The sequence below is a fragment of the Schistocerca serialis genome, chromosome 3 (genome assembly GCF_023864345.2).
Source record: "Schistocerca serialis cubense isolate TAMUIC-IGC-003099 chromosome 3, iqSchSeri2.2, whole genome shotgun sequence".
In the NCBI taxonomy this organism is placed as follows: Eukaryota; Metazoa; Arthropoda; class Insecta; order Orthoptera; family Acrididae; genus Schistocerca; species Schistocerca serialis.
In genome coordinates this window covers 200,907,574-200,934,174 of record NC_064640.1, presented here as the reverse complement: position 1 = coordinate 200,934,174, position 26,601 = coordinate 200,907,574, and the positions used below count along the sequence as shown (strand labels likewise).

At 35.6% G+C, this 26,601-nt stretch overlaps 1 protein-coding gene across 1 annotated transcript in view; it reads left to right on the top strand.

The window, feature by feature from the left end:
* Nucleotides 1-26,601, top strand: part of LOC126470745 (sodium-dependent transporter bedraggled) — a 446,015-nt gene that overhangs the window by 412,758 nt on the left and 6,656 nt on the right. Inside the window, exons 14-17 of the mRNA XM_050098751.1 lie at nucleotides 6,782-6,913; nucleotides 10,840-11,067; nucleotides 17,934-18,131; nucleotides 23,135-23,322. Of these exons, the coding sequence (XP_049954708.1) occupies nucleotides 6,782-6,913; nucleotides 10,840-11,067; nucleotides 17,934-18,131; nucleotides 23,135-23,322 (746 nt within the window). The remainder of the gene's footprint in view (nucleotides 1-6,781; nucleotides 6,914-10,839; nucleotides 11,068-17,933; nucleotides 18,132-23,134; nucleotides 23,323-26,601) is intronic.

Sequence of the window (26,601 nt, the reverse complement as noted above, 5' to 3'; positions counted from 1 at the left end):
TTGGAACCACATCCGTTGATGACTAACAAGTGGTATATGTTCCAGGACCTTGGTAGTATGTTTTTCATAAACACTGTGTTGACTGTTGCAATAAATGGGGAAGAAGAAGAAATGGACCTAGTGTGTAATCATTGACTATACCTGCCCACCTGTTGACCGATAATCTGAGTTGGCTTCACAGCTGTAGCATGGAGATTCTCATTGGCACAAACAGGACTACTACAGCTATTTAGTGTTCCACCTCTGGTGAAACACACATCATCCATGAAAAGTACATATGCAGGAAAGTGAGGAATGACTTTAATGCACTGTAAGAACCATTCTCTGAAGATGACATGAGGTCTGAAGTCATCAGGGGTCAAAGCATGCTCTGTGTGTGTATGGTAAGGTTGTAGATGCATTTCCCATAATACTTCCCTCACACTACTGTGCAAAACATTTATTTCAAGTGTTATTGATAGTGCTGATTATAGCACCTCATCCACTCAAACAAGCACTGCATCTTCTAAGCCAGGAGTCTGTGTAGTTTGTTGTTCTTCTTTATTGTTGTGCTGTGGTACCAATTGCCCTGTTTCACTTAATTGTTGGTACATTCTTGGAAACATGGTGTGTGCCACATGTCTTCCACATGGATATTTGGTCCTGTACAAGCTTTCCACTTCTCTGCTGCTTCCATTTGCTTGCTCATACATGAAAATCATATCCATAAGTTCCATCACCAGGTACACATCTATTTGGTTAGGGCTAATTGATGTTAGTACTACAGCTCTTAAACATTGAGTACATTCTACTACGGTATTGATATTGTACACCAGGATTGCTCATTTCAGTACACAGTATACCATCTGCATTGGATTTGTTGAGTTATTATCCCACTCTCTACATCTAAGTCATTGTGAAGATTGCCTACCATACAGTTTTGGCACGACAGTACCAGTACATGTATTCCAATGTCAGAGGTATCAGAAAGATATTTTCGTAGAACTTTCACCTCGGTTATTTCTGAACCACTATCCCTTGCCTCAAACTGCTACATTTATCCTTCTCCATCATCCCTGAAAGATTGTAACATCATCACAAAATCACCCAGTATTTTTGTGTAAGTGAGAAATTACCTCAGAATATTATCCTGTAGGACATCAGTGAATGAAATATGAAAAATATATCAGTTTAATGGTTTTCGTATCCCCAAAGTTGGCAATTAGTTATACGGCAAAAGCAGCTGAATGTCAACATTTTAGAAAGTCTGCCCAGTAGTTTTTCCAGTTTAAATATTCTTCGGTATGGTGACCCAAGAATTTGGACTGTTCTACCATAGTTCTTGTATTTTGTTCTTATCCGTTGTTAATAGGAGATCAGGTATTTTGAACAGTACTAAACTAGGTGAACTGTGTTAATTCAAAGTTTAAAGCATGCCTGTTTGTACAAAATCATTTAATAACATTAACAGAAACATAATTTACTCTTTTCCCTGTTGATGCTTCTTTGCTTCACTTGAGAAAATTGTTGTATCATCTTAAAAAAAGGCTAATTTTGCTACCTGCTCTAAGTAAAATGGAAGATCATTGACACAGGACAAGAATAGTAATGGGCCAGTGGAATGCACCTAGTGATTTCTTCCCATATCAAAGAAGTTGCATCCCTCTTTGTATTAATTGAATAGCCTACTGTAGTATTCTGCATAATGTTTCTTAAATAGGAATTAAACCAGCCTTGCACAGACCCATGTATTCCACAAAACCTTAATTTCTCTGATGGAATGCTATAAGTGGCATAACTGAATGTCTTTGATAAGTCACATAAGATCTTGGCTTGTGATATTTTATCATTTAATAATTTAATTATGCGCTCAGTCAATGTATAAATTGAAGCCTGATTAGAGCAATTCTTCTGAAATACAAACTGTGATCTACTAAGTATCCTACTACTAAACAGGTGGGTGACAATCCTTGAATAAACCACCTTCTCAAAATTTTGGAAAATACCAGTAGTAAGACTAGCTGGTAGTAATTGGCATATGTGGAATCACCTTTCTTATAGAGAGGCCAAACAATGGCATATTAGAATCTGGCAATAAAAAAAGTCTCAGTTAATTATATGATTCAGAATATTATGCATTAAAGAGCCACACATTTTAGTGTATTATTCGAGATGTCTCAACTCCATATGAACTTTTATTTGTGAAAGACATTAAGATTTTCTATACTTTTGGTGGGAATGTATGAGCAAATTTAATTTCATTAAATTTCTGTTGCATTGCTTCCCTAGTGTAGTCAGTGAGTTAGTGTACTTCCTAAAAGACTGAAATACTGTATGTAATAATAATACATTTCATAAAAAATGTGGAGATATGCAAGTGGCCTCTTCTTCTATCTTCCTTCTTTTCATTCTTTCACCTATTTTTTTCCAGGTAACTTATAACATAATGTTGGACCACTTTTCTGACAATGACTTTTTACCACCTGCTCAGTTTGACCCCTGTAAATGATTCACTACAGAGAAAGCATTTTGTAACCTCATAAACTTAGTTCTGGTAGAACTAAACAAGAAAGATTGCCCTGTTATCATTTGTGTGGTGTTAATAAGGCCTTTGATTGACTATATTATAAAATCTTATAACCAAAATTAAAACAGTGTGGTGTTAAAACCATCATCCTTGCCTGGATGGAGTCATGTGTTAACAATTTACCAAAGAATGAATTCAAAAACTGTGATGGTTACTGATTGTACAAGTACACTGTTAAAAGTCCTAAATGGAACTTTGCAGTACCATACACATCTAGCAGGATAGGGGAACAGCCTTATAACTGGATCATAGCAAACAGTCACAGCAAGCAGGCTAACTGTTAATCTTACAAATAGTCATGTTATGCAATTACAGACAAATAAAACTGATTTATGGATGTAAATATCAATGAGTACTCACTAAATGAAACTCCCCGTGTGACTAACTTGAGGTCAACAGATATACTGAATTCGTACAACCTTGAGCACAGCAATATAAAATTTCACTACTTGGACCACTATTGTCAATCTGTTGACTACATGCAATACACACAGCAGAAGCAACAAATTTTATTGAACAGAAATGGATCCTGAGTGAACATAATACAAACTGCCTGGAACATAAACTAGCCCAGGAGGAATGGAGCAGGGTTTCCTGTATAAGGTAAAAGGCACAAACAATAAATGGGATGCATTCTATGAAACAATTTTGAGACATTATAATCATTGTTGCCCAGTTAAAGATTTTAAAAACACTCTAACACATAGAAAGAATCCAAAGCTGAAACTAACCAGTAGTCTGATTAAACTCAACCAGAATGATCTTACTTTCCAAATTAAAAAAGGATATCATTCTCCAGGAAAAGCATTGCAAAGCCATAAAACTGTTTCAGACAGAGCTTTCAAATTTCAGGAAGGAGGTTCACAGCAATTCAGTTATTAAATCTGGCAATGTCAGTAAAGCATCTTGGTAGCTTAATTATTAATCAGTACAGGGAAGCACCATCAAATGTGAATATGGAAGAAATAATCACAGTGCATGAGGGAAAATTAATAGAAGATCCAAGGACAATCTGTGACATTTTAAACAAATATTTCATCACTCCGTGTGGTATCCCAGCACAACCTGTTGACCAAAACAGTCAGATAAACATTTGGTCACCCCAAGGTATAAACTTTGAATTCAGAACTGTAAGTGAACACAAATTAAGTTGAATAATCAACACATTAAAGACCAAGCACTCAGCTGGCTGGGATGAGATAGCTAGTGCCCCAGTTAAGAAGTGTCACAAAGAATTAGTTAAACCTATTATCTATCTCATTAACTGCTGTATAAGGAAAAACACCTATCCAGGCTCATTAAAAATTTGCAGTCAAACCAGCATATAAGAAAGGATCCAAAAAACAGGTTGAAAATTTTAGGTCATTTGAATATATTTTGCTTTCACAACTCGGTGATTATTGCACAAAAAATAATCTACTCTGAAAACACAAAATGGTTTCAGGAAAAACCACAGCACCATCACAACAATATCTGAATTTTTACATAGTGTATATAGTGTACTAGATGAAGGAAATTTTGCAACATGCACATTCATTGATCTTACTAAAGCATTTGATTCAGTTAAACATGGCCTATTAATAAAGAAACTTCAGGCAGACAGCTTAAAAGATTCAGCAATACTATTGCTGACCAACGACCTGTCAAACCAGAAGCAGATCCACGACAATAATCTATTAAATTGATGACTGAGTAGTAATCTCCCAGTCTTTTAGTGAAACAAGGAGTCCTCCAGGGATCAATTCTTTGACTCTTTTTCTTCTTAGGCTATGTCAGTGATGTCACACAGCCACAAAATTCCAAAATAGCAAGTTATGCAGATGACACATCTCTGTTGTTTTTTGGAATAAATGCCTGTGAGCTTACATTGTCTGCAACAGATGGAGTAATAAATTTAATTAAGTATTTTCATGAACAACATCTAAATATAAATCTTAACAAATCATAATTATTATAATTTAAGACTGTTAACTCTAACCACACTTCTATAAATAATACATGTGGAATTGAAGAAACAGGAACTGATAGTGCAGATTCTTAGGCCTATACTTAAATGAAAACTTGGGATGGTCAAATCATATTAATTATGTATGTGGGAAGATTAGTAGTGGTTTATATGTATTCAGACACCTACCAAAAATAGTTACAAATCCTGCTGTCAAAGCTGTCTACTATGGAACAATATATCCTTTACTAAATTATGGTACTGAATTATGGGGCTGTGCTGCAGGTACATACCACAATAGATTAATGTTGTGGAAGAAGAAGGCAATTAGAATAATACATGTTTTATGTCAGCATGGTTCTTGTAAAGAGATTTTTGTGCAATGTAAGAACCTTACAATGTGTTTCTTGTATTGATATAAGGCAATTTTATTTTTGGGGCATGCATCATCAAAAAGAGTCTAGAAAATGCGGCGACATACATGACAACAATATTAGAAATAAAAATAACTACTTTAGGCAAAGAATTAATCTAAAAATAACAAACCACACCCATACATTATTGGTCAAATCTGGTTTAATAAATGTGTCAAAAGACTTATATGCACATGATGGAGATATCTTAAAATGGAAACTTTTGACTGATTCCTGACAGAGAAATGTTTATACTCACTTTCTGAATTTTCTGTTGGAAATTTATTGGAAATTAGACATATTTTAATTTTATACCTACTTTTTTGGCTTTACATTCCCTTTTGTGTGCTTGTGTTGCACTTTGTTAATTTAGATCAACTATTTGTTTTGTTTGTATTTTAAAAGAAATTCTCAAAATGTAAAAAAACACTGATGTTTGCAAAAGTCATAATCTTTGTTATCTCTACACAAAGAAAGCAAATAAATAAATAAATATTCCTGGAAATCCAGATGGATAATAAATTGGAGTAGCACCAACATGTGGATAAGTTATCCAAAACATCAATTCTTCCTGCTTAGCACTTACAAAGCTCAGTCACTGTGTTGACCTGGGGATGGTATTGGTAGTATATTTCACATACTTTCACTCAATTCTGTCATGTGGCACAATCTTCTGGGGCAATACAGTTTAGTTATTTAATTTCTGTACAGACTATGAATCCCTATTTTCGGTCAGGATGGGAGTTTTATGCTCTGGTAAAAAGTCTTTGACTGGTTGCCAGGAGAAATGTGACAGGAAATTTGAAATCCTCAGATATTCTAAACTAATATAAAAGCCAACTTTATTGAATATTTAGACTCTGAGTGTATAAATTGTTGTGACTTGGCAAGACAGCCAAGTCACAATGAGAGGAAGCCGAAAGGCACGCGTTAAGCTCACGCAGATTGGCATGAGGTCTGGAACAGTTAAAGGAATTAATAGTAGCAAATAAAGTACGTAGTTGATGTAATACTTAACTTTAATCCACAGTTGTAGAACATCTCTCTTGACGGTACATGTTATAACCACAATATAAAATAATATCAAATGCTATGGTGCCTTGCTAGGTCGTAGCAAGTGACGTAGCTGAAGACTATGCTAACTATCGTCTCGGCAAATGAGAGCGTAGTTGTCAGTGATCCATCTCTGGCTAAGTCAGCTGTACAACTGGGGCGAGTGCTAGTAAGTCTCTCTAGACCTGCCGTGTGGTGGCGCTCGGTCTGCAATCACTGACAGTGGCGACACGCGGGTCCGGCGTATACTAATGGACCGCGGCCGATTTAAAGGCTACCACCTAGCAAGTGTGGTGTCTGGCGATGACACCACATAAATTCCATTTAACACTTGCATTCCTATTAAACAGGCTTTAATTTTACTAGTATATACCAGCAGACATTGCTCTGTGTAAAGTTACATAAATTCTAAAAGTAATTTCCATAACCACAGCATACTGGTAAGTAGATTAGAACAAGTTGTAACTGGTTGTTAATAGTCATCAATAAGTTTGTCCTGTTCCATGTTCTTGAAGTCTTTCCTTCATGATTCAATTTGCAAAATATGATGTATGTTATTAAAATGTTTTGCTCAGATGTGGCTAATTCTCTTCTGTAATTGTAAGTGAGATGTAGAGTCTTTATGAAAATGGCTTTGCAGTTTTTGCTATTGCTTAAGATATAATTACTCATGTGATAATGATTTCTCTTTGTAATGTACTATATTACATTCATTTCAAAATACTAAATGTTTTCTGACAAAATAATAAATATTTTCATGTTACAAGCACATTACTAATCTTGTCCTTTGTTTTTAAATTGCAGCTGGCCATATGGCACTGTGTAATTACAGGAATAACAGCTATAAAATCATCCAGCCTTAAATCATGGGAAACAACAATTACATTCTTTAGCTGTGCCTGTGGATTTGTTCTTGGATTGCCCATGACCACAGAGGTCAGTCCCAGTTGCTAAAGTCAGTCCCAGTTTCTAAAAATTCAGAATGACATTTTTTTTTATTTTATCATGTAAAAATTTAAACTGTTGAATTAGTTTATGTGAGACTTGTCAAGAACAAACAGTAAATTATATATTGCAATGATTTACACTACCTTGTAATACATGAAGTAGAAGAACTACAAAAATCTGAAAACATAAATAAATATATATTTACCGGGTAGAGAGCAAATTTTGTGCAGTATTCTACAACACTGTGGCCATCACTGTAAATTCTGTTATTGAGTAATTGTATTTCTGCACAAAGATGGAGTGTAATTTTCTGCTTAGCAGTATTAATCCTATGCTGTTAAAGTTCATTTGTTGTAGTTCGTTGTGAATGTTCAAGGCCATATTATGTGGGATATGGACACAGTATTTTAATGTGTTAGTGGATAAAATGAAAAGCTCTTTTATTGTATGTGCTGTGTATTTATTGAAACTGTCTTTTCCCACAAATAACTCAGGAGTAAATCAAAATATGGATTATATATCAAACTCTGTACATAAGTGCTGCTGTCTACATTTATTTGAACCAGCTTCCTGTAATCAAGCCTCAGTCTCTCTCTACAAAGTTTACCTCCATGCTACCCTCTTTTAACAATTTGGTAGCTCCCTGATGGCTCTGGATGTGTCCTATCAATCAGTTCCTTCTTTGAATCAAGTTGTGCCATAGAATTCTTTATTTGCCAGTTTGATGTAGTATCTCTTCATTAATTATTTAATCTACCAATCCAGGCTTCAGCATTTTCTGTGTAACTACATTTCAAAAGCTTCTATTTTCTTCTTACCTGAAATGTTTATCGGCCCTGTATTACTTCTGCACAAGGCTACAGTCCAGACAGATACATGCAGAAAAGAATTAGTAACTCATAAATCTATTTTCAGTGTTAACAAATTTCTCTTTTCAGGCATGCTTTTATTGCTATTGCAAATCTGTATTTTGTAGCCCTTCTACTTTGACTGTTGTCACTTATTTTGCTACTCTAACAGCAAAACTCATTTTTTACATTTTTTGTCTCATTTCCTAATCTAATTTCCTCAGAATCTCATTATGCTTATTTCTACTTTTATTGATATTCATCTTGAAACCTCTTTTTAAGACACTGACCATTCCATTCAAATGATCTTGCAAGTCCTTTGCCATGTCTAACAGATTTGCAAAGTCATCAGCTAATGTTAAAGTTTTAATTTCTTCTCCCTGAACTTTAATTCCCTTTCCAAATTTCTATTTGGTTTCTTTACTGCTTGCTCTATGCATCAAGCAGAGGATTAATATATGGAAAAGAACAGTCAGCAATTGATCATTCAAACCAATACTTCCCATGCTTCTGTCCATCCTACTTCCAGACACCTGGTACATGGTAACATATGAGCTGTCTTGTTTGTATTTAACAGTAATTTATTGTACTGGAGCCATGAGAGGAGCCTTTCAGTTGTGTCATTATATATCAAACTCTGTACATAAGTACTGCTGTCTACATTTATTTGAACCAGCTTCCTGTAATCAAGCCCCAGTCTCTCTCTACAAAGGCTCAAAGTTGAACTGACTCATGAGATCAAATAACACTGTAATCTTGGTGTATGGTACACTACATTGATTGAGTTTCTTGAAGCAGATACAGATACATGAGATGTATGTGACAGTACCTGACATGAGGACTTCTGTGTAGTTTTTGGATATGCTAAGACTAATTAACCTCTCCTGCACTTTTAACGTATGTGTAGCAGAGAAAATAGGATCCAGCTGTTCATTAGAAAATGCAAAGCTGTATATGGAAGAGGCAATACCTATGCAGTTCGATAAAACTGAAATTCAGCTCACCTCTAATACTGAAATTAGGAAAATAATAAATTCACCCAAAAGCAAAAGCTCACATGGAATTGATGGCTTTTCCAACAAAGTACTGGAAGCTTGTTCCCAACAGATAAGTAGGATTCTCAGCCACATATGTAGTAGCTCACTGAAACAAGGCATTTTTCTGGATACACTGAAATATGCTATTGTTAAACCATCATGTAAAAAGTGGGCTAGATCCAATGGTAACAACTACTGCCAAGTCCCACTTCTGACAGCTTTATCCAAAATTCTCAAAAAAGTAATGTATTCAAGGGTGCTTTCACATATTTGTAAAAATGAAGTACTAACAAAATGTCTTTCAGAAATGGCTTTCAGAAAGGTTTTTCAACAGAGTGCTATATATGCTTTCAATGATCAAATATTAAATGCTCTGAATAAGAGAACTTCACTCATTAGACTTTTTGTGATCTCTTAAAGGCTTTTGACTGCGTGAAGCATGAAATTCTTCTAGATGAACTTAAGTATTGTGGTATGAGTGGGACAGTGAATAAATGGTTTAATACATGTTTAACTGGAAGAATACAGGAGGTTGAAATTAACAGTACAGAGACCCTGCAAAAATCAGCAGCATACTCTAACTGGGGAGGTATCAAGAGTGAAATCCCACAGGTTTTAGTCTTGGGGTCCCTTATTGTTCTTAATATATGTTAATGACTTGCCACTCTGTTTTCATGAAGATGCAAAGCTAGTTCCTTTTGTTGATAATACAAGTATAGTAAACACATCCAATAAACATGAATTAGCTGACAAAGCTGTAAATAATATCTTTGAGAAAATTATTAACTGGTTCTATGCAAATGGACACTCAATTAATTTAGAAAAAACACAGTATATACAGTTCTGTACAGGAAATGGCATAACACCATTGATACATATAGACTTTAATCATAAATCTGTTGCTAAGACGGAATATGCACAATTTCTGAGTGTGTGAATTGCTGAGAAACTGAACTGGAAGAAACACAATGATGAATTGTTGAAATGTTTGAGTTCAGCTCTTTATGCTATCAGGGTTATTGCATATTTTGTTGATAAACATATTAGTAAAGTAGCCTACTATGGCTATTTTCATTCACTGCTTTCATGTGGCATCATATTTTGTAGTAATTCATCATTAAGAGACAAATTATTGATTGCACAAAAGCATGTAATCAGAATAATAGCTGTAACCCACCCAAGATCATCTTGCAGATGTTAATTTAAGGAACTAGGAATGTTCAAAATACCTCCACAATACATATATTCACTTATGAATATTTGTTTTTTAATGACCCATCCCAGTTCAAATATAATAGCAAAGTGCATAGCTACAACATTAGAAGAAATGATCACCTACACTGTTTTGGGTTAAATATGACTTTTTCACCCAAAGGTGTCAGTTAAGCTGCCAAAAAAGTCTTTGGTCATTTACCAAATAACATTATAAGTCTTACAGGTAGCCAAACAGAATTTAAATACAAATTAAAAGAATTTCTGAATGACAGTTCTTTCTACTCAATAAATGAATTTTTAGATATGAAGTAGTAATTGTTTAAAAAAATTGTTTCATGGAAAGAAACCTTATGTTAAACTGACACATTCCACATAATTAAGAAATGTATTCATGACCTAAGTTTTCACCAACATTTATATCCAAATTCTTTTATCAGCTGTTTGTTAGTTCTGTCAGTACAACATCTAATGTCTACAAATAATGGATTCATCAACACCTCATTAAATGTGCAGATTTTTCCGTTTTTATTTGTAACAGCAATGTGCCATACTTTCTTTGATGGTTTATATTCACCTATATTAGGCAATGAAAGTCACACTAACCTACTAGAAACTGTAGAATTATCTTAAAAAGTTAATCCTTTATAGGTAATTAGAAAAGCTTACTTTCATGTTAAGATTTTATATTCCACAAATTCTAGAAATTACTGGATCCAAATGAAACCAAGCAAAAAAGTGATGTTTACTTGTATTATTGTGCACTTATAGTTCTTTGATACCAAAATTAAAATTCAATTTCAAATTTGTATTTCAGCTTGGAATATTTGTTGTCTACTTCATGGACTTTGTTGTTGGCTCTGGATGGTGGATTATGGTGCTTTATCTCCTGCAAATTGCAGCTGTTTTTGTGGTACGTGGTCGCCCATACAGTGGAGAGAGTGTTGTCTCAACATTGTTTACGAAAGGCTCAGGATGCTTACAAGTATGGGCTGGGCCCATGCTTGTTTTTACTTGGAATGTTATTCTGCCAGTGGCACTAATGGTGTGTATAATAAAATATTTAAAGTCATTTCAGTAACTACTATTATATTTGTGTAATTTTAATATTACAGTTACTTCAACTAATACAAACCAATCCCATGAGAAATGAAAAGTTAAATAAGTGAAGAGTGAGCTTCTGGATAGAATTTCTAGTGTAGTACTATTTCTTAGGATATACACTACACAATGACAAGATTTAATTTGTTATTACAAGTTTCAGCAATGTGTGGTTGTTATAACCAGTTAGAAAGCTTCCACTGTAATGTTTCATGCAGAATTCAGACACTGGAATTAAAATGGGAGCATTTGCGCACAACAGGTATTTTTTCCCTTCACACACACACACACACACACACACACACACACACACACACACACAAACACACACACACACACACCACATTATTTACACATTCAGAAGTTTTACTTTGGAATGGGAATATTTGTCAAGCACATATTATTTCTTTTCATATTCAACTTTTGTATTCCTGTCTTCCTCAGTTGCATGTAATATTACAGTATATTGATAATTTTTACTTTTGGACCATCTAGCTGCAACTGAATCAAACACAGTTTTCGTGCCATACACATTTCACCTTTACTCTCTGCAAGGCATCTTCGGTGGCCTGGAATATGTACATATTTTTACTATTTAGTTTACATTTTGTGGCAATGTACCTGTAGGTTATAAACAGTTCTGGTGGTTGGGTTTTTCAGTGACATAGTAATATTTTAAATTCTCCTTACGGGTTGCATGGATGATTTTCTACATGTTGTGTTTCTTTTCCATTTTTGGTGCTGTTCCTTTTGTTATAATTGCCACTTGGAGTTTTCATTTTGCACATTTCACAGCACTAGGAACTAAACACAGTCACCAACACAAACCAAAACATTGCATCAAAACAAGTATTCAGTCCCTAGTGCTGTGAAATGTGGAAAACAAAAACCCCAGGTGGTAATTATAAGAAGAGGAACAGCACCAAAAATGGAACAGAAACATAAGGTGTAGAAAATAATTCACGCAACCTGTAAGTAGTATTTAAAATATTACTACATCATAGAAGAACCCAACCACTAGAACTGTTTATAACTTACAGGTACATTGCCCCAGAATGTAAACTAAATGGTCAAAATATGTACATATTCCATGCCACTGAAGATGCCTTGCACAGAATAAAGGCAAAACATGTATGGCACAAAAATTGTGTTTGATGCAGTTGTAGTTAGATGGTTCAAAAGTCAGGGTTGGCTTCTGAGGTAGTGCCACTGTGCCATGGCACTGCTTGTACGAAAAAGAAAGAAAGAGAAATTTATATGAATTGCACATAGAACATTGTTTTGGAGTATGTATTTTCTGATTTTAAAAGGCATGTTTCACTGTGCACACTCTCGTGGTGGTTTTCTCAAGCTTGGAGCCAACTGCAGATTGGCACTGTCTGCTCGCATAAGCACTGTGTAAAAGGCTCGGCCGTCAGTTTCTACATGCTTCTTATGGCCGCGAATGGAGCCACAGCTGATCTGGCTCAGAGCTTTATGTTCCTTCTGCCAGAGAGCATTACAGTGCAGAACTATAGAAGCACGATCTGCCATCTAGCGATCTTGTTAGAATACATCGGGGCACAAACTTCTTGTAACCTAGTTCTATCACCTTTCTGAAAGTTAATGCTAAAGCAAAACTCAAATTAATGCTTAATTAAATTGAATACAGAAATAATAAACTTAATTATCATTATAAATAGTTATATGCAACTTGAATATAATTATGCCCTTAGATTTTGAAACTAAGAGGCATTATTTCAATATTGGTATATTTCACAACAGCTATAGGAACAAAACAAAAAAAACTAATGTATTCACCACCTGTTGAGCATCTGTTTTTCAAACAATGGTGTAGTATTTCTGTTTATACACCTTATGTTCATGTAATACAGTTCTGTACAAACATGTTGTTATTGTGGCGTTAGGTTGATTGATTGATTGATTGACTGTGCACAGTGTTATCTGTAAGGGAAAATTCAGTTGACTGTGAAAATAGCAAAGGTGAACAACGTAAATGAGTTATTTTTAAAAATGCCATTTAGCAACAGGACTCTCAGTGAAAAAAATCAGATAAAAACACTAGGTAGGCCACTCCTGAATCTGGATTTGCAGCATTAAACAAAAAATTGATGCCATAAGTTCAATCCAGAAATTTACCAAAGAACAAATGGATTTGTGGCTGTGAAGAAAGCAACACTGTTTTTTTGTGTGTTATTTTGAGGAGATGTTCATTGGGGTAAGACTGAAATAACTGATATTGGGCATATGTGGTCTAAAATAAAAGTACATGAAATGTCAAAGTGACACATCAATAATGTGCTTAGTCTATCATTTCTAGCCAAAACCAACATCCAGCAGAAATTAGATTCGCAATATAGACAAACAACTGACAGCCACAACAAACGTGTAGAAAAGAATAGACATATATTCAATTTAATTGTAAACTGTATTCAGTACTGTGGTGCTTTGGAACTGGCTCTCAGGGGCCATGATGAATCTGGTGCCTGTCAAAATAAGGAAGTTTTCCATGAGCTTCACTTCAGTGCAGAACAGGATAAAGATCTTCAAGTTCATCTCAATCAAGCATCAGTGTTCAAAGGCATTTCTAAGACTGTTCAGCATGAACTACTGCAATGCATATTGGAAGTGTACCATGACGAAGTTTGAAATGAGATTAAACTTGCCAATTATGTTGCAATCATAGCAGCTAAAACCACAGATGTGACTTGCAAATTTCAATTGGTTATTATTTTGTGTTATATTGTTAAGAGAAACCTGCTGAAAGAGTTTGGAACTTTGTTAATCCAGGAAGTCAGAATGTTCATACTATAGCTGAGAGTATTCTGAAAGGAATTGAACCATTAATTGGTGATGACCGAGCAAAACTAATAGCTCAGAGTTGCGATGGTACAAACATTATGAGTGGCAAGTCGAATGGGGTTCAAAAACTAACTAAAGACGAATACCCAAATGAAAACTACATCCATTATTATGCGCATCAGTTTAACCATATTACATCTATGACAGCCTCTGTTAATCGCAAAGCCCGCATCTTTCTTGCACATCTTTGGGGCACTTCTTCGTTCTCTTTTTACTCGCCACAAAGATCAAAAGTGTTGCATAGCATTATTCAAAAAAGCTTGCTGTGTGTGTTTCACAAGATGGAATTACCATTCTGGGGTGGTAAAAGATGTTTTTGAAAACAGGGAAGATCCTATTCTTGTTATGGAAGTCACTGAAACAAGTGACAGCATAAAACTATCTCCTACTATTGAAAAAGCTGGTTCACACAACAAAGACTGCAAGATAATGAATTCATTTTCTGATTATCATTTTTGTATAAGATAATTCCTCATGCAGACGTACTTTTTAATCAGCTTCAGAAGAAGATAACCGAGCTGACCAAAGCAAAACAAGACATCCAGAAATTTGAAGTGGTAATGCAAAACATCAGAGATGACATTGACTCAATCCCTAATGACATTAGTTTCGAAAGTGACGAAACGATGACTGCCAAGAAGCCACAGATTTTTGATGGGTATAAAAAAGAGATGCTTTGGAAGTGTGCATTGGCATCCTTTCTGAAATAAAATCACGTTTTCAGTTCACTGGACACCTCAATCCAGACAACTTATTTGATGTAAATCAGTTTGACAGATACATCACAATTTTTCCACACAAATACCTTGAAATTACAGACACATATACATTTCCGGAAAAAAAATTAGAAGGGTGAGCTTCAAGTCTTCTACATTAGCTTGAGTTGAGAGCAGTTTCTGGCACAGTTCCATTTCTTTCGCTGATTCTGGAGGATGAACATTCAAAGAGACAGTTAAAAGTTTTGAAACTGCTAATAAAGACATTAGAAACTGAGCGATGCTTTTCAGTGCTCAAGAGAATTAAAACATTGCTGCAAAACACCATGAAAGAAGAATCACTGAGTGCCTTAGGGATACTATCCTGTGAAGAGTAATTCAAGTGTAAAATTGAAGATTTCCGTTTGAGAGCGACATTTTTATTTGGCAACAAGGAATGGATTTCCAATACCATTCCTATTAAATATTTTGAAGCTGTCTTTCCAAAGTCATGGAGTTGCTGAGTGAGTACAGCACCTTTAGTTTTAAATGTCAGTAATTTGATTAAATTTGCTTCACAAAATCCAGATTACAAGTTCAAATACTTTATATGCGCTCTATTATTTCTGGCACTGGCAGTCATGTTGTAGTGGACACTTTCCTGGCAGTCAACCATGAACGTAAAACAAACAAGTTCTAGCTGTTGAGGGGAGAAGAGTGGAGTGGGAGGACAAGCCACACCTCCCTCTCACAGGGCTGGCAGCCTACATCCATTTTCTGTTGTCCTGGAAAGCCAGAACTGATGTAATAATGGACATATGGATTGCTGATTCCTTCTGGTGCTGTGAGAGTTGTATTCGAACCCTGTGACAGAGCAAGATTGCTCTCTGCACTCATTTCAAAATAAGAAATGGAAACAACCAGCAAGTACAACTCAAAGCAAAGCGGAGCACGTAAATTATTCGGTAACTGGTAGAGCGCAAGTGTTAGCTGTGACTGGCAGTGTCATCAACATGGTAGTTCAGGCCCAATCTCCACCGGTATCTTAAGCGACCATACATCAAAACACTCCCTACTTACATCTGCCATGTAAAAGTGAGCGCACATATCCTGTGAGCAGTGAAGAACTGTGCTGTTGATATGTGCGCGAGTGCATGCATATCTGTGAGTGAGAGAAATTTCCGGGGTTAGTGTTGCATTCTATATCTGATGCAGATATGGTTAAAGCAACCTCACTCTCTCTCTCTCTTATACAAATGCTTGCTATCATGTTCTTCAGGAATATATCAAACTCTCACTATGCATAAGAAGGGTGTTGTTATAATAAGTGTTTATTTCCATTTTGTTTGATATAATATCTTATGAAATATATGAATTATTGACAAAATTCCATAATATGTTTGATGCTACCAAACTAAAATTTTTGTGGCACCACCAAAGGAATGCCTCAGCAGCCACCACTGCCAAAAGTAAAAATTATCAATATACCATAACACATTACTTCAGTTTTTGTTTGATGTTAATACTATTATCTATAACATTTCTTACATGAATGTGAAGCAGTGCCTTGAGCAACTCTATTAGATTAAGGTATTCTCCTCCCTCCATTTCCATGGTGTTCTGTTTGTTCAGTAACTTCACAAAATAAATTCTCCTGAAGATGAGAAACAATCTAGGTCCACAGCAACAGCCACTGTTTAAAAAAATACATTTTGCATTCCAGGATCTCCTTAAGAAACCACCCAATACACCTATCAGCACATTATACATGTTACTGGAACTGAGTCGACAGTGTCTCAAGGATCCTACACAGAAGTCTTCTAATCAGGATGCTTGTAATCTGTGGATAAGGCCCAGCATTTGGAGCTCTGTTAATGGGTGCTTACTGTTTTAATAGAGATGGGTCAAAATTGTTAATTCTAATGTAACTGGTGACAAAACTTTGCTAATGACATTAGTTCACTTATTACACAAAAACTGAAGAGGGGAAGGAGTGTGGATGACAGAGTAGTGGACACTTTTTTCACACATCAACACAGACACGCCTGATGAATGCATTAAATTAAAGGCATATTAGTATGCTGGAGTCTGCCTTCCTTGGCTTCTTGGAAGGATGTAAATTGCCAAAGGTGGGTCCATATGGGATATGGTTACACTGCAATGACACACTTGCTTACAGAGTGATCAAAATGTAAGCCTTTTCTGAAGAGCATTTTCAGAAGAGTATTGAATCCATACACAAATGCATCAGTCTTACCCCCGATGTGATTGTTTTCCTCTTCCCAGACGTGAATGAAAACACCTATGAACTTTTGCTATGAGTCCCTGGAAGCAGCTGCAGATTTTTAGTCCTCATCAGGAAATAGTCCCCCCCCCCCTCACACACACACACACACACACACACACACACACACAAAAAACAACAAAGAAAAACACATTTTTGTGCAGAAGTGAAAAGTGAATAAACTGTTTATTTTTTAAGTTCATAGAAGTCTCATTTACAGAGCACCAGTTTGTACTGACAGTGCTTGATCTAATTATCTAATTTAACAGCAGTGCTGAGAATATATATACAAAATCTGCAGTCTTGCATCTTGTGTCACATAAAATGGTGGATGGACATTTCTGATTTGCCAGATGATTTTTTTAACAATCAGCACACTCTGGAGAGAAACTTTTTTGTAATATTGAGTCCTCTTGGCTGATGGCTCAATGAAGACATTTCCACTTCACAGTAAAATCATATACAGTTAGCCCAAATGTCCCATGTCAAATTGTTAAACTACTGCTCTCAATCCTCTGTCCAAACTACAAGTCCATGCTCCATGTAGAAAGATTGAGCTATATCACTTATACAAATGCAACAGTCTTACCCCCGATGTGATTGTTTTCCTCTTCCTAAAAGTGAATGAAAACACCTATGAACTTTTGTTATGAGTCCCTGGAAGCAGCTGCAGATTTTTTAGTCCTCATCAGGAAATAGTCTCCCCCCCCCCTCCCACACACACACACACACACACACACACACACACACACACACACACATATACATACATACACACAAAACAACAAAGATTATGACTAATGATGCTATGCATATAACCAATATGTAGGGGATATTTATCTGTCTAAAACATTCTTCATTGTTGGTGGTTGAAAAATTTCTCAAAGTGTTTGGAATCCCAGAAATTGTTTTAACGATATAAATTAAATTCAGTGGATCAATTACTAAAATATATCTTTATTTTTTCAGGTTCTGTGCATCACAATTTTTAAAAATGGTCGTTATCGTGAAATGTATATCTGGCACAATACAGGTCATGATTACTGGCCATTGTGGGTGAGGGAAATCGGATCACTAATGCAGATTCTTCCATTGTTAGCTGGCCCTCTGGTGGCAGTGATACAGAGTTGCCGCTACCTTTCTGGTGGTCCACCAGATCTCTTTGATGTGAGTACCTTCTTCACAATAATTATGTTTTCCTCACTGGGCCTTGATTAAAACTGCAACACTTGTGAAATTTATCAGATAATAACCAACAAATATATGGGGTAGCTACGTGACATTTACATCTTTTTATGATTAAAATGACCTCATCATTGTCTATATGTTTGCACAGCAATGGCTTATGACTTTAATAAGCTCAGATCTAAATTTCGATTGAGGAGAAAAGTTACAAAATATAATGCTAGAGGATCTGTGGAATCATCTCATAGCCAAGGCCACACTAATCGACTTCAAAAAGAAGCAGACTAGTTGAAAGATGACTGGCTGATTTATTCTTCTGCCAGATTCACACAGTGTGTAGCAAATATCTATAACTGTTCTGCAGAGCATAATGCCTCATGGGCAATGATTCCATTAGAGGAGGAATGGTCAGTTGTTCATTGTGCACATAAGTCATGTAATTCAGATCCAACAATTTAATAGCTAAAATTATTTCTAGCTTACACTATCCCAAGCCTGTTCACATTATGCTATGACAGAATTAGAATAAGCTGCAGGTCCAAGGATACCCACTAACAATGTTCGACACTGTGTCTTACAAAAAGGTATGTCTGCTTATCCACTGATGATCATAGATTCACTTAACTCCAATGTACTCATAAATTTGGAATGGTTACATAGTGATTGAAATGGCTCAGTTTTATAGTAAGTTGTGGTTCATATTAGCAAAACTGTGATGATAACACAAATGTCTGTTGCTGAATGCTTCCTCAATCAATCAGTGCCTACACAAAAACAATATAAAATGTTCATCCTCTTCACTTTAATTCATTTTGTACACATCATCATTGTTTGCTCATTGAGGAGCAGACATACAAACAGATCAGTATTATGGTATTGCAACCATGACAATTCCTTCTTCTGTCTCAAGAATTTCTTGAGGATGTCTTTCCTAAAGTCTATAAACCAACATCCCATCATTTCATCCTGATATGTTGATGAATTTTACACAATCTGTTTCTGTGCTGAAACTTAAATGCTAAATCATCCACACAACTCTGTGCTGAAACTCTGTACCAACTTTCCACTTTGACTTCCATTTCCCAGCCACTATTAAGCCTACCAACAAACAACAGTACTAAGCATTTTAAATTTGCCATCTTTTGTACCCAGTGTGTTCCCTCCCCAACAACCTTGGCATTTAAGGTATATATATGTGTTGGTCAGTGACCAGCCACTGGATACGCAGCAAGTCTACCTTCACTAAATACATTTAGCTCTTCAACCTTCACAGGCAGACTCCTGATAACAACTAGCCAGGCCCAGAATTACTCACTCTTCTAAAAAATAAGTGTTGGCCTGTCATTTATCACCCAAAATAACTCTAGGGCTTTGATTAATTTTATTTTTTATTTTATTCATTTGTTTTATTTACCCAGAACAGTAGAATCCATCCACACAATTCAAGATAACCTTTCATTGTCCCACCAATCTCGATGTGACCATAACCAGACTTTATTCCCCTTTTCAGCATATAATGTCAGTATGTGATTCATTTTCTTGTGACTAACATGGTTTGCAAATAAGTTTCCATTGCTCTCTCCGCACTGGTCAAAAGTGCCAAAGGAGTCACATGTGAGATGAGATCTATGATTTCCAAGTTGATTGGAATTACCCTTCAATAGGGATGAATGGATGTCTCACTCTGTGGCAAAATAATCGTTACACTGTACAGATTACATGAAAGAACCTTATCCCCTTCCAACAGGAGTTTATCATAGGTGGATATAGCAATGAAGGGCCACAAGCAAACGGAAAAGGAGCATAGATCATCCCTGATTTCATTCAGCTGCAGAACGCTGAAATACATTTTATAGTTGCATGTTATGTGAAGCGGCGGCGGCCGCATCGTGTTGCAGTGCACGTTGACCCTGGACGAGCTGTCCAAGGGCATCCAATAACGCCTGCGTCTGCTGATTCTGCAAGCGATAAAATTCGGACAGTACATCTGGCGAAGCCATGACACAAGTAAATGTAAGCAATTAGAAAGAACAAGTCCCTTTCCGTTGACTCGTCGCCAACTGTTGTGGCGTAACAAGACAGCTACGCCACACTGAAGTAGCCGAAAGGCACGCGTAATCTCACTTAGGCTAGATAGAGGTCTGAAACAGGATACGTAATGAATGGTAGCAAGAAAAGTACGTAGCTGCTATTATACTTAACTTTTAATCCTTGTTGTATACATTGTTCTTGATGAGACATTTCATACGATAACTATCAAACTATGTAAGCTAATGGCGCCTTGCTAGGTCGTAGACTTTGACTTAGCTGAAGGCTATTGCATAGCAACAAAACGCAAAATGGTAGCAAAGTCGTCGTACAACTGGGGCGAGTGCTAGTCCATATCTCCAGACCTGCCTTGTGGTGGCGCTCGGTCTGCAATCACACAGTGGTGACACGCGGGTCCGACATGTACTAAATGGACCGCGGCCGATTGAAAGCTACCACCTAGCAAGTGTGGTGTCTGGCGGTGACACCACATTATGACCTCATTATAAAATAAAAATCAACTTTAATTATCTACATAAATTCCTTAAACAAAGCTCTTGTGAAATTCAGTTTGCTCTGTCTGCTCCTGAGGTCCAGAGGACACGCAGGTTGATGTCTTTCCCCCCCCCCCCCCCCCCCCCAAAAGGTTTTTCATGCTGTTCCATGTTATTTCGTGATAGAGATGCTTTGTTGACATCTACATTATTTACTCTGCCTGCTGGTGTACCAACTGAATTTTATTCATTGAAATTATCATTGGTGAATAAATTCTTATAAAATAACTTATTTTCTCATTAGAATAGAATTTTTAATGACGACTACTTTTCTGTGAATGTCTCCATATTGCACTCTGCTCATACCAGCCAAACTGATTGTTTCACTGTTTCCTTTCTCCATAGCTGACATACCAGTAATCCCCAAAGGGTTCTACTGCTTCCCTCATTTTATCAAAACAATGCACAAAGTTTTATTATAATTCTTGTGTCTACATGTATAGTGCAGTAGCTAAGTACAAATGAATGGCATACCAGAGTTATAATCATGTGCCTTGCCACTCATGTAGATGATTTTTATTGGGCTAGAGATAAGTTTCCGAAAGCAAGAATTTATATGGTTTTGTCTCCCTATATTTTGTTCTTCTGTGAAAGAAATGTTTCTATGTTACTGGTATTTACTTCTTTGTGTCTGATTCATAATTAGATGTCTTTAATTTATCTTTAAACTTATTATCATTAGTCTGAGTGCTACAGAGATCTTCAATTAATTGTATGTTGATGACAATGTTATAAACATACATATGATATGCTGATTTGTATAGAAAATCTGTATTGGAACCACGGCGCTCAAATAAACTAAATGATTAACTATTCATCTAAGTTCAGATCCACAGAGGATCTGAGAAGGCTTCATTATATTATTCCTGCTGTCAGGAATTTTTATTCAGTGATATTCTTTAGATAATAAGTCACTGACATTGAAATTGTGATATAAGTGAATAGAGTTTAGATAAATAATATCTGACATGTCACTTCTGGATAATTTTGGCGAATACAGCAATAAATTGGCCCTAAGTATCAATATTAAGTGAAGAAAATACATGACAATAATATTAGAACATGAGCTATTTGCACATGGCAACTTGTCTTTTCACCACAACTACAGCTGTCTTTTGGTCATTCAAAAATAGTGTTATCAATCGAAAAGTAGAACTATTAATGAAATTGAATTATCTTAGCGTAGAGGACTTGAGATCAGGTATTGAAGTAAAACATCAAAGATAAGTCACTTATAGATATTTTATTGTGAATTTTGAGACTGTTCTTAGTAACACAGACTTCAGAGTATGTCTTGGAGTACTGTTTACAAAGTGCTGTGTATGGTTGGTACTGTTATACATTATGGAAGATTGGGTATTGAAAGTTTGCAGCATGAAAAAGTTAGCATCATCTGAGATGTGGATAAACTGTTGACTCCTGAAAATCTCATTGACAGCATGAGATGATATTTTGCAACAATTAAATAAAAATTTAGAGTTGATTGAGGGAACAAAAACTGCTTATTTGACAATCTCATTACAAAATCCAAAGTATCAGCTACTGCAATTGGTCATAAAAGGAAAACTGAAAGATTAGGATCTGGAACATGGTGTTATGGCTGCAGAGAATCTGTTAGTGGAAATGATTAAAAACAACAAACATCCTCACATGCCCATGGTTTGGGATGTGTCATATGGTCACAATCCAGTAACAGATACACTATTAAAGTAATATATTCCTCCTCTTGTCTCCCAAATTTCATTTGATGTTTTAATGTTCTTCTTATTACAACATTACTCATCTAAGAGTGTTAAACAGTAATACTGGCTATGGAAATATATTAACCAAGTCATTAAAAATTCATACCTTGTGATTGTGGTTGTTCTTTTATTGGATGGAGAGCATCCTATGATAAGCTCTATGTTTTTTCCCATTCTGTCAGTACACAAAAGTTATCTTTGTAACTTTTTTCATTGTTTAGACTATTTTTCTACAGTATTAAATTTTTTTGAGCAAATATGTCACTGAAAATGAAATTCAAATGAGAATCACCAAATTTGCTTTGCTATGGAGAGTTCTTTACATATGTGGTATAGTCATAAAATTCTTTGGGAAATCTTTTCCACTCAATTTGAATTGGTAGTGTTTAAAATCACTTTAGTACTAGTAAACACTTGCTTCTTAGTAACAGAGCTGCTCTTACTTTACAGAAGTCCACGTAAGTGATACTGTCTGTTTGACTTTTTATTTATGCACTGTACAAGTTCTGAAGTTTGTATTGTGGTAATTACACTTTGAAATCAATAACAACATTCCAAAAATTGTTTTCCATATATTTTGCCATGTATTATTTATGACATTTTGTGTTTTATGGTTTAAGTTAATAACGAGCGCTTAAATTTTAAAAAAATTATATTTCAGAGAATCCGATTACTTTACCGCCCACCGGTAGATGCAGAAGAGGGTCATGACAGTACCCATTCTACAAATAATGTTAACACAACTAGCACTACCAACATCATATCTTCACCTGTGCAAGAACCAGCTTTTGAGGATCCACCACCTAAATATACTCCTCCACCATCATATACTACAGCAACTGGAGCAAGGTAAGTTGCCAACTGTTACAGTTGTTTCACTGTATATTTTATTTGATTTATATGATCTTGACATGTTTTTACACTCACGGAATATGATCAACAAGTACTTGCCTGTTTCATAACACACACATAAAATGAACATTGCTTTATTAGTCTCTGCTCCACATGTTACTAAAAAAGCTGTACATTTTTGACAATATTTTGTTTAATATTACACTGGGAGGAACTGTGTGGTGTTTGGTGAAAAAAAATAACTTTTTTACATAAAATTTAGTTGAATGAAAATATCTCTTCTGTATTACTTTCTACTGGATATTTGTTGTTTGTGGACTGATTTGATGCAGCTCTACACATTACTCTATCCTGTGCAAGCCTATTCATCTCCAAGTAACTAGTGCAATCTACATCCCTCTGAATCTGCTTAGTGTATTCTTCTCTTGGTCTCCCTCCACAATTTCTACCAATCAACTGATCCCTTCTGCTAGTCACGTTGTGCCACAAATTCCTCTGCACCCCAGTTCTATTCAGTTATGTGATCTATCCATCTAATCTTCAACATTCTTCTGTAGCGCCACATCTTCTATTCTCTTCTTGTCTAAATTGTTTATCGTCCATGTTTCAGTTCCATACATGGCTACATTCCTTACAAATACTTTCAGAAAAGACTTCCTGCCACTTAAATCTAAACTTGATGTTGACAAATTTCTCTTCTTCAGAAATACTTCCCTTGGCTTGGTTAGTCTACATTTTATATCCTCTCTACTTTGATCATCATCAGTTATTTTCCTGCACAAATAGCAAAACTCATCTACTAAATTAAGTGTCTCATTTCCTTATCTAATTCCCTTGGAAACACCTGATTTAATTTGACTACATTCCATTACCCTAGTTTTGCTTTTGTTGATGTTCATTTTACATCCTCCTTCTGAGACACTGTCCATTCCATTCAACTGCTCTTCCAAGTACTTTGCTGTCTCTGACAAAATTACAGTGTCATCGGCGAACCTCAAGGTTTTTATTTCTTTGCCCTGGATTTTGATTCCTACTCCAATTTTTTCTTTTGTTTCCATCGGGGATAGACTACAACACTGTCTCACTCCCTTCCCAACCACTGCATCCCTTTCATGCCCTTCGACTCTTATAACTGCCATCTGGTTTTTGTACAAATTGCACATAGCCTTTCACTCCTTGTATTTATAAATACAGAAAGTAATTATTTCTGGGCTGGAACCATAAATATAGGATTTAGTTACGATAATGGATAGTATATTGCTTTCAACAAAGTTCCTAAAACTACAATGCAAACAGAATTAGTTGAAGAAGAATGAATCCTAAGTGAACAAAATATAGGTACCTTCAGATAGTTATTAGCTAAGGAAACATGGGATGTAGTATACAAGCATGGCAGTACAGGCGAACAGTCCAACAGATTTGTGGAAATATTTACTAACTGTTATGAAGCTGCACTCCCAATGAAAAAATGCAGACTAAGGTCAAATAACAAAAACAAGTCTTGGGCAGCAGCTAGAATTATGATCTCCAACAAAAAGAAAGTGAAAACCATATAATACTATAAAGATTCAGCAGATGGGCAATGAATTTCTTGCTTACTACAGAAAATACAAGACAATATTTTTTTAAAAGTAGTTAAAGAAGCAAAAATGAAGTCCAGTGGCTTTCATGTATAATCTTCTGGAAACAAGACAAAAGCTATGTGAAAAGTTGTAAAATGATGGACAGGTAATGTCATTACCAGAAATGCCATTATCAATCTGTGTAAAGATGAAGAGACAATAAGAATCAAGAATAGTAGCAAATATCTGCAACAACTATTTATTGAAAGAATACTCCAACATTTGACTATATATTACTGTAATTTTCTTCTGAAAGACATGTGCTGGTATTGTTTATCTGCATTGGGCTGACTTTACCAGATATGACATGTTAATGATTTAAGAACATTTAGCATTGTACTCAATAAGGGCATAAAAGCCAAAATCTAGATTGTACAGAAGAAAATAGAAGAAAAAAGAAAAATACATTAATATACAGTGGTGTATTCTTTCAAAAAATAACTATATGACTGTGGTTTGGCAGCATTGAAGATCTTCAACAACTATTTTACAAATAAAAGTGGGCAACTAATCAGTAAGATTAATGCAAGTAACCAGAATGTAACAGCACCACCAATTAAATGTTCAAATGTGTGTGAAATCTTATGGGACTTAACTGCTAAGGTCAGCAGTCCCTAAGCTTACACACTACATAACCTAAATTATTCTAAGGACAAACACACACACCCATGCCCGAGGGAGGACTCAAACCTCCGCCGGGACCAGCCGCACAGTCCATGACTGTAGCACCTTAGATCGCTCGGCTAATCCCGCACGGCCCATCAATTAAGATCAGCAGCTCTGCTGGCTCATTTGTCTATACCCAATGAGTTCAAAAGAAATTTAGATCATAAAAACTTTAAAAATGAAACAATCTTCAGGAGTATATGATACACCCGATAAAATAATAAGAAGGTGTTGTAAACTCATCGTAAAACCACTGGCACATCTATGCAATAGTTCACTGGAATCAAGGATTTTCCTTTTTTGTCTAAAAATTGTGAAATTGAAAGCAGTGTCCAAAAAAAAAGCAAACATAGAAGAAGGTGTCAGTTACAGGCCAGTTGCACTATTGTCCAGCTTATCAAAAATTTTAGAGAATGTCTTCCACAAAAGACTGACAGGCTTCATGCAAGAACACCAAATTCTATCCACAGCACAACAAGGGTTTAGGAAGAATTGCTCAACCAGCACTGCTATCTATGAGTTCCTGGGTCAAATTTACCAGTAAGTGGACAGTAGTGGCTATATTACTGGTGTATGCCTTGACTTATTGAAGGCATTTGATGTTGTAGATCATGGAGTACAGAGTCATTTTCTGGGGAATAGAATAGAAGTTTATTGTCTCATAACATACAATTTCAAGCCATTGACTTAATGGACAGGAGACTCATCAGAACACAAAAACTGGTTTACAGTTTGCCTTATAATACCAGTAATATAATTCATGGCACTGAATAATTACTTAACTAAGCAATTAACAATTTTTCTTCAGAAGTAATAAACTTTTAAAAATCAACAGTCCAAGTACCTGCTCTCTCCTGATCATATTTTCAGGTTGTCATTTATGAATTCTTCTACAGAATAGTAACATTTCTGCACTAGTATCTAATATAAGGATTATTTCAGTGTTTTTAAATTTATGCTGAGCAATTCTCTTCCTTTCTTTTTGTTA